Source organism: Chlamydotis macqueenii, chromosome 14 (genome assembly GCF_036417535.1).
Source record: "Chlamydotis macqueenii isolate bChlMac1 chromosome 14, bChlMac1.mat, whole genome shotgun sequence".
Lineage (NCBI taxonomy): Eukaryota > Metazoa > Chordata > Aves > Otidiformes > Otididae > Chlamydotis > Chlamydotis macqueenii.
In genome coordinates this window covers 8,832,261-8,845,237 of record NC_141569.1, presented here as the reverse complement: position 1 = coordinate 8,845,237, position 12,977 = coordinate 8,832,261, and the positions used below count along the sequence as shown (strand labels likewise).

Below are 12,977 nucleotides of genomic sequence, written 5' to 3'. Positions count from 1 at the left end.
TAGGGAGATTTCATAATCTTATTTTTGTAACACAAGTATTAGTGAATCACAAATAAAAGACCTGAGGGAATTAATGCATTCCTTTATGCTTAAAAGAAAAAAAAAAAGTCTACAACCCACAGACTCTCTATACTTACCAGTCTCCCAAATAGATGTTTCTAGGCTTTAATCTTCTGAGACAACAAATGCTCTCCATCCCAACTAATGACAATCTTGGGCACTGACTATGTATGAAGTGTCTAGCAAAAGCACATCAACATTTCAGATCTTAAAGCTTCTAAGAGAGCAACTTACTAAATAGCCATCTAGCTCCAAACAGAAACTTTGATCTACAAAAATCTTCTAAACCCAGACATTCACTATATAACACTTCATTAGCAATTTATGTATTGCTTTTCTTGTACCTGCTCCTACCCATCAACAAAATTCTTGGAAAATATCTTAACATACCCTAACCCCCAACCTATCACTGGTTTCTTCCAAGAGTCTTTCCCTCTGTATTTATAAGAAATCCATACTTAATGTGTCTCACCTGCATCACTGAGGCAGTAGTTAGTATTTTGCTCTTCTCTCCACAGCTGATACCTGATAAAAGTGAATCAAAGGGATTCTCATCTACAGGATTCCTCTTATGTCAGTACTATTTTTACCAAGGTTTAAATATCTAGCCTCACATTTTTGTGCCTTCTTCCCATAGAAATACTGTCTTTTAACAAGGTTAAACTTTGAAAGAATGAGTTCTATTTTCTGATATGCACATGCCCCTCTTAATCCTGAAAAACCTCAAGAACACTTTATAAAAACTTTGGGATTAGCGTAGCAATGATACTGTAAAAATATTTACTTACTGCTAATACTTGCTGTTGTCTGCCTGCTTCATTGAAATGCCACCATATTGTCTGTATCCGTACTGGGATGTTACAGCTCGTATCTGCCCTGGCCATGAGTTTGGCCATGAGACATAATTTAAATGTAGAAGATTCTGGGACTTCATGTATTTTCCCTTTAAGGATGGTGGTCTCAGCTTGGAGAATTACATACCTGTTTGCAATAGTATAAAGTTATCAGATCTATAGTGGACTTGGCAGTCATGGAGGTTTACAAAGTCGTGAATTCACTCCTCACTAATTCTTTAATTATGGAAGGAATTATGGAAAAAAAAAATGATGCATGCATTTGTAAAACAGATTTGGTGCTGTGAACTTGCTGTAAGTTGCATTTGCAGGAGAAAGCACGTGTCTAGTGGTACTTGGACCCTTCTGCATTGTATTTACAGTTTCAGAAATGGGAAAACCATCTGCTGCCAAGGTGTTTTGGTTGCACTGAGTGGAACTGTCTCATCTTCCCTGACTATAAGCCACCCAGGGCTGTCTTCTGTTGGCCTGGCTGATAGAAGCTGTTGTGATTTCCTCCAGCGAGAAAGAAGCAGTTCAGCTGCCCAGTGGACATGTTCAGAGTAGCCATGTAACGTGCTTCAGTTGCTTGAAAACACGGAGGCATTGCTTAGAAATTCATATAAACTACTGGCTGTTTAGTTTCACATAAGTGACAAGGGGTATCAGTTTGTGACTGTGGGAGGATTACAGGAAGCCCTTTGTGGCCAAATATGCCAGTGGCATTGAGAGGTGCGGCCTGCTGACAGCCACCAAATGTACCTCTTCTTTCCTTTAAGAGGGCGTGGAGTCTGTTAAAACAACAGGCCTAAGAGGCTGTGCTGCAAGACAGAATTCAAAAATAAGAACAACTTCCAGAAATATAATAAATTATTAGTAAGATATGTAACAAAAAATAAAATAGTATAGCATCCAGTGTCTGCACTTTTCCCTCAGGCAGGCGTGGGATGAAAGGTAATAGGTACAGGGGTGATATTCTGTGATTTCACAGATTTACAAAGGGAGCAAAGGAAGCTGTGCCCTCTCTTTAGCTTCTGAATTTTTTCCTGCTCAGACAGGAGAGCTATGGTAAGCACTGGACTCTGTAGGAAGCTGTAGTTGAATTTATATTTGGAGTTCGGAGGTGCAAAGAAGTTCACAGCCACCTTCACGAGGCTAGGTAGGGTTAGGATTGGGGTAGGGAACTAAGGGCCTTCAGAGCTGGTATTAAACTGAGCTCCTGCTTGTTGTGTGAGCGGCGTGAGGGCTGGGGCCATGACAAGCTATAATGCAATGCTTTTCAGGAACAGGGAGGAAACTCCCTTGTTTTGTCATTCCTGAGAGTGGATACAGCAGCAGAAACAAATGTATCCTTCCTTTGTTATGCTCTGTCTCATGTGGCATCATCTTCCTTCCAGCTGTACTCAGAAAGTGTAGAGGTGTGCTGGGGGAGGCCAGCAGCTGCAGATGTGCTGTGCTGCTCCCAGGAGGTGGCACCTCAGTGACACGAATGGGAAAACAGCCTTCCCCATGCCTACATTGCTCTGCCTTCAGGTACTGCTTCTGGGAGGTCTGAAGGAACATGGTCACAGCCTCACCTTAGCATAAGGTTTATGTCACATACTTCTCTGTTAAGGGGGGCTGCTGTTGTTTGAGGAATCATTAACCTTTGGAAGTGAGATACTAGGGCCATCATGTTTGTAGCTGATATGTTCTGATTTCCTGCTGTATCTGAGAATATCCAGGCCTAACAGGGGAAAAGCTTCGTAGCTGATCCCTGTGACCATCTTGGGCTGGAATTTTAAAGTCCAATTAAAAAAGGAAAGAAATTTTTTTAGATCTTTTCAGTTTTTCAGATTTTAAATGTGTATCTCTTTGTGTTTGCTTGTGTTTCAATAGTTTAACACACCTCATGTCCCACAGAGTTGGAAAAATGTCCCTTTATAGACACTTGATAAGTTAATTATTGTAACTCATGGTGTATATAACTTGCATAAAAAGCTTTGCATCACTAGAAATTGTCCAAGCTGTCAAAGCATTTATATTCTGTAATACAGAAATTGAAAACCTTGTTACATGCTTATGAGTTGTCCAAGGATGGACAGTTTGGATTACTATTTGAATTTGATCATGCCTTCTTCTGAGTGATTCCAGAGGAAGATTGTTACTGCTTCAGTTTCCCAGTTCCTCAAGGAACTGAATCCCAGAACCCAACTGTCATCAGAATTTAGTCGTTTTGGTTATGGTCTGTTTATCTTCTGCAAAACAAAGAGGAAATTTTGCTTCTTTGATGATTTTTCCAAGGAAATCTGTAATACTTGAAACTGATGAAAGAGGAATAAAGCAGCCAAAAATGTATATACAGAATTTGTTCAAATGTTAGTCCAAAAACCTAAAAAGTCATCTAGTACATTAGCACGAGTAAGGATGGTAAGTTTGAATAATGTTCTCTGAAGAATATCAGAGTTCATTTCATTTCAATTCACTTTACTATTAGTCTATTTTGTTTTACATTTATGGTTGCCTCAGTTGAATTGGGGAAAAAATTAAGACAATTATTAGAGTTGTTGTAGTGATAGATGAAGTATGAAAGCCTAAAGAGAACAGAAGAAAACTTGAGATAATGATCTCCATGCCACAGAGGATGGCTGGAATAGCTGTTCTGGGAAAGATTCTTAGGCAAGTCTTGTCTGTCTCACATTTCTTGACAATCACCACAACTTTTTGTTTTATTTTGTTCTCGTGACAGATACATATTTTTCTCCATGTGGCATGTTAAACTCATAGAATCATAGAATCATAGAATCACATGGTTGGATGGGACCTATAAGATCATCTAGTCCAACCGTCTTCCCACTACCATTGCTGCCACAGCTACTAAACCATATCTTGTAGCTTCTCATCAAGCCGCCTCTTGAACACTGCCAGGGACGGAGACTCCACCACCTCCCTGGGCAGGCCGTTCCAGTGCCTTACCACTCTTTGAGAGAAAAAGTTTTTCCTCAAGTCCAATCTAAACCTCCTCTGGTACAACTTGTGGCCATTTCCTCGGGTCCTGCTTGTTGCCTGGAAGAAGAGGCCAAACCCCTGTTCATCACAACCTGCCTTCAGGAAGCTATAGAGTGCAATGAGGTCTGCCCTGAGCCTCCTCTTCTTCAGACTAAACAATCCCAACTCTCTCAGAACAGGACCCTCTCTCATATGTGAATATATAGAATCCTATAACCATTTTTTCTTTGGAAAAAAAAAATCTGTATTTCCACAGTCACCAGATTTTTTTTCCTGCTCCTTGGTTAATACACTGCATGTGTGTTGATTGTTGCTTATTACTGGAATACATAGCTTTGGTACTCTGATATTCTGCATTGTAAGTTTTAAAGCTTTGATGAGAGAGAGCAATATATCTGTTTAAACAGAGCATGTGGGAATCTGCATGTCTTGTACAAAAGTATGCATTCCAATCTCCTTTACTGTTAAAGGTGTCAAACCTGGTAGGAAATTTTTTTTTTTCTGTCTTTTTCTAAGCTTATATACTAATGTGATCAGAATTAATTTAGCAGCATATCCTGGTTGTTCACCCATTCCCTTAGCTCAAAGCTTTTAATAATTTCCTATTTTTTTTTTATGTTTGAGCCAGCTGAAGAACGTTCCAAAGCAAGAGATTGCCATGAAAATGCAAATTAAATAAAAACTTAAACTCTAACGATGTCTCCTTGTTGACACATAGCTGAAACAGTGTTAAGTGTTCAGAACTTCACTGTTATTTTGGGGTGACTTTTTTTTTTACCAGTTCTTTTTGCAGCCACAAGTTACAGAGTCTTATAGAGTAAAATCTTATGATCTTAAGATCAAGTAGTTGAAAATGTCTTCTGCTTACATTCACTAAGGGCCTGTTTTTTTTCTAAATACTTAGTATTATTAAAAGATTCAGAAACACCAAATAATTGTAGTAACTACAAACACTCAACAAGCATGAGATAACCTTTGAGCTATGTAGTGTAAACAGCCTGAGTAGTATCGCTCTGGTTTTAGAGCAGGAGTAGAATGCAGCTCTCCAGGCTGACCAGACACTGATACACCACAATGAAGCCAGATGAATGTGAATTATATTCCATTATACTTCACCGGTCAGTCACCTGGAATTATCTTCGATCCAGAGGCATGGGATTCTGGTCTGATCTAAAGAATGAGTTATGCAATAGCAACTCTAGAGCACAGCTGGCAATTTTTTTATCTTGCCCTTGATGTCTTTAAGAAGCTAATTGCTAGTGTAGGAATTAGGAAACCTGTATGTTGGGTCTGGCTCACCCATACATCTCTGATATGGAAGAGGCTTTGATCAAAAGTGGCTATGTTCCCCCTGAACAGTTTGCTTTCCAGGTCAATCCCTGAGGTCTTAGGGGCAGGGCCCATGCTAGAACAATGACAGTAACAACAATAGCAGAGAATACAGTGCGGGCTTTATGGACAAGTGAAATAGTTTTATTATAGCACTGGCATTTTATTTTTTGGGAATTCAACCCATCTGACTTTCAGGCCTGTATTTCATCACCTCTTGTCACAGAAGTGAAAAAGAAAATGTCGTAAGACCTGACTGTGAAAGCCTTTCCTTCTCCTCCACATATAAATAGATACATCAATGATATTTGAGTACCTTTTCTGTGCAGAGGTTTGAAAAATCTAATCCTCAATGAGTGCAAGGAGGTCTGTTCTATTTTTCCATTCAATGCCAATATCCAGCTACCTCTATTTCGTTTTCTATCAAACAGGATCTGAGTATGTTTCATCAGCTCACTCAAGCTACGTACGTTTTTCCTTCCCCATGTTTCTATGTTGTTGCTCCACAAACTTGACTTTCCAGATTGTCTGGCCACTTCAGCATTTTCTTCAGATGTCATTTACAGCAATTTGCAAATCATATTCTTTGCTCTGGTATGTGGCAAAAGCTGGTATGCATCTCAGCATTATCTGAAGCTATGCGCCAGCACATGATGCTGGGAGGAGCTGATAAAAAGCATAAGCACTCCATGTTGGAAAGTACTGCTCTCCAGCTGCTGTTTTCTAGTGTTTCATGTCAGAAATTATCAAAAACAAATTAGAGTCCAGGTGTCTGTGGCAGATGTGGGGATCCGTGGTGGACTATTTTAGACCTCTAACTTACAGGGCTCGGAATCACCCTTATGGATGTGCATTGGCTACATATGAAACTTAGTATCCTAGGTTTGATCGGTTAAATATCTCAATATGTACTAAAGCAGGTGGTGTGAATATCCACTTAGGCTATAACAAGCCAAGCTAGAAAGCAGAAAATGTCCCCAGATTGTCTGCTGGATTTTCTGACATCATGATAAAACATCAGAGTTTATATTTGTTTTCTCAATTTGATCTTTGTTTTCTCATTTTAATCTTTCTCAGTCAAGATACATTCATGGCAAGATCACCTGTTGTGAGAACCTTTTGAGGTTGACTGTCCAGAGCCACAAGCCTTTGAGCTACGAGAAACTTTTACAATGTTACCTTGCTCATTTGCATTCCTACTGCCTAATTGCTGGGACTTGATTTCCAGATAAACAGAATTATTGATATTGATGGCTTTAGTCTGTGTAAGAGCAGAGCAGAAGTTTCTTCAGGTCTGAAAGCGGCCAGTTTGTCAGAAGTTAACAGAATCATTGACGATCACATTTAGATGACAGGATTTAAAGCTTATACAGTCTTACAGTTTACCAGATTTGTTTAATTTGAAGGAAAAAGAGACAGAATGTAGGGTAAATTCCAGTAACATATTATCAGTGTTGCAACTTTTGTCTTCCCGGCAAAGTTGCTCTATGATTATTTTTTGTAACTTGGGAAATATCTCATTTGTGAATAATCGATGCAATAAGCTTATTCTCTAGAAAGGTCACCGTGGACAAAAATAAGAGTCAACACTTATTTTAATAACCATGCAATCTAAGTAGCTAAACAACATTTATGAGTCAGAATTGTACAAAGTTAGAAGAAAAATGAGAATTCAAAATTTAGCCACAAAACTAGAAAAGCACTGCCTAGGAAAGCTGAAGTCTTTGAAAAGAAGTATCTGCAAATAAATGAAAGAAAACACTTCAGTAACAAGGAAAGCAGAGGCAATACCTGCACTGACTTGTGTCCACTGAAGTTAGTGGCATTGTCAGAAGATTTGAACTTTAACCATGGAGGCAAATATATAATGAAGGGCTCATGTGAAAACCAACTTGCCACAGAAACAGGAATGCTCCTGAGAATCCCAAGGAAGTGCTTTGCAGAGAGGACAGAAGTGTCAATCCCAACACTCTGGAGCAGAGAAAAGAAGGAAATGACAGAGCACAGCTGAAAAGCCTACTTTGTGCTTTGTTCACCATCATCAGAACAAGAGGATGAATGGAATTGAATTAAGATATTGTGATAAGGCAGTATAAAGCTGTTCTCGGCGCTCTTCTCTGCCATGCAGAATTCATTCAGCATGCCCCTACTTGCTTCATATGTAAGGCACCTCTACTTCTCCTGCAAAGGAAAGGAAGGACATAGACATTGCAGACAGTAAGCTTAATATTATGAACTAAAATCTCTCTGAAGTTCTCATCCAACAGCTTGCTAACAGAGAAGACACTATAAACATTTGTACTAGACAAGAAGGCACTGATCTGTAAATAAGTTTCTTTTCAAAATTATGTATTTTATCCATTAAAAAAGCAAGATATTTCCAGTACCACTTTGACTTCTTATATGACCTGATTTAGGTCCAGGTGCCTTGTTGGCCCTGTGTTGCTCATTACACTCTTCTCTTTACTGTCTGACTTCTGCAGTTTCTGCTAGAATAGGAAGTTACTCATATAAATATCAAGGTCATTTGTTTAGATCAATTGGACCTTATTGGTGGGAGAAGCAATTAGTCTATAAAGATTAAGCAAAATAGCAGAGGAGTAGCAACCCTGAAAAAAATGATGGCACTTAGGTGGAATGGAAATATGAGATAACTCAGCTAATGTCATATTTTGGCTTACTCAGAAGTAATCACGTAGTATTGTACTTACAGGACTGCTTTGCAGAAAGAACATTTGTTGTTATAGGTTTTCCCATCAGAGCCGCAGAAAGGTTGATAGAGTCTTTCACAGTAAATAGGTCTTCCTCTCTCTAACCTCTTGTATTCACTGCAGTCTACCTGCAAATACAGTATCATTTTTCTTTTAATCCATCTTTCTCACATTCTCCATTCACCTACAGAAATAATGAATATGTGAAATTTTTGGACAAGCTTGTCAGCTGCTCTAAAGCAGTACAGTCAAATGGGGTTTCACCATCTACATTAGCTGAGTTTAAGCCTCAAAACAGAAACATTCCTTCTGACAGAGACGTGTGTGATGCTATCCATTTCAGGTACTGAGCACCTTCAGGGACTTTGCTGTCTGTCTGTGTAAGAATAGTAATTGGAAAAAATACAACCCCTTTTCCATCTACAGAAAAGTTGAGTCAATATTTTTTTCTGCCTGATTGCAATTGTCAGTAAATTCAGGTGAGATTAGTTCTTAAGGGTGCGAAGGGTTTCTGTCTCTTTATTGCACAAGTATCAGCTCTTGACACTTCTTACACTAGTGAAAGTGTCTACCCAGGCAGAGTTAAGTAAAGTCCTGTTTAAGGATTAGCATGAAAAGAAATTGTTGAAAGGCCATTGTCTGATAGTGGAACTATATTCATTACAGACTTATGTATGAAAATGGGAGTACACCTAACCCCAACCACAAAGCAGGTCAGATACCTGACATAGCTGACAGGTTTCCGCGACAGAACCTAGCAGAGGCAGTGGCACGGAAAGGAATCTTTGTAGCTTGTAACTTATCATTTTAGAACTGATCAACTACCGACTTGTGAGAGGCAAGTGCCAGCTAATAAATAAGCTAGAAGCTGGGCAGACTTGTCCCTCATATATATGTGTAACAGCTGGTAAAATGGGGAAGATAGATATCTAGTTTGGTGTGGAGAGCAGAACAGGCTTTTCCTGGAAAAGTGTTTATGTTTTGGTGTAATTTTAGGCACCAGAGGCTTTGTATGTTGTGCTAGGATGGGACCAGTAAATTCACTTTGTGTGTGAGTGAATTTCCTCTCCCTGCTACTGTCCACAGGACTCCCAAAGGGCTTGTCTCTGCTTGTCTGAGAAGAATATTGATTGCTTGGTGCCTCATTTCTTTCAGATGTTAACCGCAGGGTGAACACTCCAGCACAGACAGAGATAAATTAAAATCTCTAGGTACCTGTTTTAGGATTTGAAAGTCACCAAGAAAGTCTTATAGTGTCACCACCAGATAAATATTTTTAAAAACTTGATTTCTCTGACTTAAAATTTGGTCTTGCCCCATTTCTTACATAAATTGCATTACATGTAAAAACATGTGGAAGTTGTCAGGGCAATTGTATGGAAACCACATATCTCAAACTCAGGTATTTATCTCTAAAATCTTAGTACATTGGCAGCATTTAATTAATGTTTGATATATTGGGGATTTTTTTATCTCATGGACATAATGTTGTTACAAATTATATATTTTTTATCCAGAAATAAAGGAGAAAATCACTCACCTCATTCTCTTTGTCAGCATCTGCAATATAAACAGAATCACAAAAGATAAAATAAAAACCACTGTTGAACATTCAGTTTGCAGCTAGGATGGTTTCATTAGTACCAGCCCTTCCAGCAACACCAGGTCTCTTACCTCCTTCAAAGTAAATACTGACATAGTTTTTCAGTGTTTAATAGGATACAGGTGTCAGGACTGATTAAACAAGTGGACCTTATTGTATTGTTTACCTTAGAAATCTGTGTCAGTAACTAAAACAGCCTTTGTTGTCGGAGGGAATGGAGGCTATTGTTCCCTTGTTCACCAGAGAAAGATTGAAGATCCAAGCATCAATGTTACGTTCAAAGGCCAGTCTGTTTAGGATGAACTAGTTGTTGAGCATGACTGATTTTTAATTCCCAAGTTTAAAAAAAAAATCATACATGGCTGTAAGCAAATGACATGGTCTTTTATACTTTGATTTTCTGTCAAGAACAAGGATCTCTTCATTAAGCTATAATATTAAATATATATAATGATGATAATGCGGTTTGGACCATAATACCACTTTTTAAAGCGTTTTCCCCTGCTGGTCAGTATGGATTCTAAACTATTTAGTGGAAGGATTGACTTCTATTTTGTGTACACATGGCATGTTATATAAGGGAGCCATGTTCTCAGGTGGGGCTTCAAAAAGCTCCTTCACAACAGTGATAATTACGCCTCCCAGAAAGTAATCAAGTAATGTTGGCATGTCTCCATTAAGGTGACACATTTGTTACTTTCTTTAGGAATGTATTTTGTTCTTCTTCTGTCCTGTAATCGTCATTCTATGGCTTCCAAGGGGTAAAAGTTATCAGGCAGAGGCTTTTGTATCGAAGGAGCAGGAAGGAAATGCATTATGATCTAAAAGGCAATACAGCTCTAGCACTTGTCTAACTAAATGTAGCTTTTTTTTTTTAATCTTTAAAGCCATTAAGCTTTCCACTGAAACTTTGATGCAGCTGCTTACATGTTCTCATCAAATAAAGTTGTCCAAGGTAAACAAAAGTAGCATAAATAATGCTCCATGTCAAGTTTCAGTCTATGTCACCAGAAGTTTGACTGAGGTTTTATTATTCTGGAATTGAATCGAATTTAACTCTCTTCCACAAAAACATTAAGAAGTTATTTTTTTCTCTGGCAACCTTTGAGTATCCACTGTGTATTTGAGAGTGAATGCAAAAAAGTTGTGGCTCAAGAAGTAAGTTTTGATGCAGACAAGATAACCTAGAAAGTTCAAGGAAGGGATTTACTGGAATTCTTACAAAAGTGATATTTATTTATTTTTCTGCAGTTATTGAAACCTTGTTTGAAAGAACAGTTTCCATTAAAATATGCCATGAAAAAGATTATTTTGTTTCATAATTTTGGTTTTGGTTTAAGAGTTTCGTTGTTTTGCTTCTTTAACACTCATAATGCTATTGAACTGCTGTACTACTAGCAAATAAGTGGTGGACTATCCTCTTTCAATTGTTCTAAATGTACTAATTTTTCTATTTTTTTTTTAATTGCAAGTTTTTATTAAAAAAAAGAAATTACCAAGTGAAGGCTCAAGAAAAATCCTCCCAGCTCCCTATTTTACCATAGACCAGCTTGTTCCTCAAAGCTCTCTCCAGCCTGGCAAACTGACGATATAAAGAAGTTGTTCACAGCCATATTAAGTGGCCCGTGCATAATCAACTGTCTCCTGCTTCCCCAGTTGGGCAGAAGGACCTCATCAGCCTCAAGCTCCCTGCCCAGATGGAATAAAAAAATAAGTAGGTAAAAACCTTCCTTAGTTCTGAGGCTTTATAGTTCACTTTTTAGTTGCAGTGCAGATGATTGCAGCTCTGAATCACACCACCATCAAGGAATATGTTTCATCTACTCAAGTTGCCAACTGCAAAGCTGGTACAATATTGCTTGCTGAATAGTGCACAAGCATAAAATTTCACTTGCTTTCTGCCACCCAAGTCCAGCAACCATTGCTTACTATCCCACTAGACTGATAAGGTTCCAGTATTTGAACATTAAAACTGTAATATATCAGGAAGTAAAAAAGGTTACTCACTTGCTAAGCAAAGAACTGCCAGGGTGAGGAGCACAAAGACGCCTGTTATCTTCATGGCAGACATGAACTCTCGATCTGTTTCACAGCCAATCTGTGCTCGAAGTATTCCAGTACACTTAGCTTACATGTGTATTCATGTCTGAGAGAGCAGATATATATACACACGCACGCACAAAGAGCAAGAACTCTGATGATGAAATTCCCCTTGTACAGAAGATAATTAGAAGAAGGTGTTGCCCATGGGTAGTGTCAGTAAGAATGTCTTCTATACAACATGAAGGTCATAAGTACAGCGCAAAGATGAGCGTCACAGCATGGATTGTGTTGATAAAGGAGATGTATTGTACTTTGGCTAATCCCCTTGCCTAATTAACTGTTCCATCTCCATTAGCGAGTGACTCAGTATGGTAGTTACTTATTGCTGTTCTGTTATTGCCATATTGACCCTTAGAGCTGAGCATAATTCTGAGGGGGAAAAAAAAAATTCTTACTAGGTGCATTCTGAAAGATTCATACCAGTAGAGCTGAAATGCTTAATTCCTGTTCTCTTGAAATTTTGGAGACCCTTGTCACTAGCTGTGGATAGAGGCGATGCTGGTTAGTGTGGCGATGCACTGAGCCCTTTCAGACTGCCCTGTGGGAGTAGTTGCTGGTTGGAAAAGTCTATATTTCATGGGAATACTCTCAGCTTCACACACAGTCCAGAAGATCCCCCAGTCTTTCAGTGTTCTTCTGCCTTTAAAGTTCCACTGGTTTAGAGATCAGAAAAAATGCTTTGTGACAGAAGGAGCAAAGATACTTCATTGCACTGCCTAGCAAAGAGAAGTTATGAGTTCACAGCCATTGTGCATCCTGCTGAGTTACTGCCTAGTTTGCGGTCGCGGAGATGTGGAGAAGATCCCTCTGCCTGCCCATCTTCTTCTTTGTTGCTGCGTGAGCTGACACAGGCAGGATGCAGGAACAACCACAAAACCATGGATGAAATCCAGAGTAAATTTATTTTGGTTACCTCGTGAACCGGGGGATCTCCGAAGCAGCACCCGACTAGAGGCATGCAAGTGGGAACGCAGGCGCTGGGGAGCTCGTTCCTTGCTATAGAGTTACCAAACCTGCTGTTTTCATCTCTTTGTCAGGGATTCCTGCAGGCGTAGTTTACCACTGTGGTGTGATCTTCTCCCACAGCAGCGCAGGAATCTCAAGCATGTTCAGTAGGGTGCCTCTGAGTCTATCACAGGCCTATGTTATCTAAGCATAGATGTTCTATTTGTCAAGCACACAAGACTAAACAACAATTACTATGATATATGTGTTTTTCTACACCCCCAGCTGCAAGTGACTCGAGCATGTTTACAATCTTCCTCGCCAATCTTCCGTTATTTTCCCACAATTGCTATTTCCAGCACAATAGGTGTCATATTATGTGGGATTCTTTAAACAAACCCAACA

The 12,977-nt window shown here is 39.1% G+C and overlaps 1 protein-coding gene across 3 annotated transcripts; it reads right to left on the bottom strand.

Annotated features, from left to right (window-relative positions):
* Positions 1-6,787: 6,787 nt before the first annotated feature.
* Positions 6,788-12,608, bottom strand: SPINK9 (serine peptidase inhibitor Kazal type 9). Of its 3 annotated transcripts, none has more exons than XM_010117277.2 (5): positions 12,541-12,608; positions 11,532-11,622; positions 9,462-9,481; positions 7,922-8,049; positions 6,788-7,391 (listed from the first exon to the last, which is right to left on the bottom strand). In XM_010117277.2, the coding sequence occupies exons 1-5, from the start codon at positions 12,583-12,585 to the stop codon at positions 7,346-7,348; spliced, it is 330 nt and encodes a 109-aa protein (XP_010115579.2). In that variant the 5' UTR covers positions 12,586-12,608; the 3' UTR covers positions 6,788-7,345. The 3 variants fall into 3 exon arrangements, with proteins under 3 accessions (XP_010115579.2, XP_086615143.1, XP_086615142.1); XM_086759017.1 differs by having other exon boundaries at positions 11,532-11,627; positions 12,541-12,591; XM_086759016.1 differs by having other exon boundaries at positions 11,532-11,996; positions 12,541-12,561.
* Between the last annotated feature and the right edge of the window lie 369 nt (positions 12,609-12,977).

What these genes read in the sequence shown, in the direction of transcription:
- SPINK9 (XM_010117277.2), bottom strand. Translation starts at nt 12,585, where the DNA reads ATGCCTCTAGTCGGGTGCTGCTTCGGAGATCCCCCGGTTCACGAG. An exon ending in ATGCTGACAAAGAGAATGAG is followed by an intron (nt 8,050 to 9,461) that starts GTGAGTGATTTT and finishes CTGTATTTGCAG; the next exon opens with GTAGACTGCAGTGAATACAA. An exon ending in TCTTTCTGCAAAGCAGTCCT is followed by an intron (nt 7,392 to 7,921) that starts GTAAGTACAATA and finishes TTTCCTTTGCAG; the next exon opens with GAGAAGTAGAGGTGCCTTAC.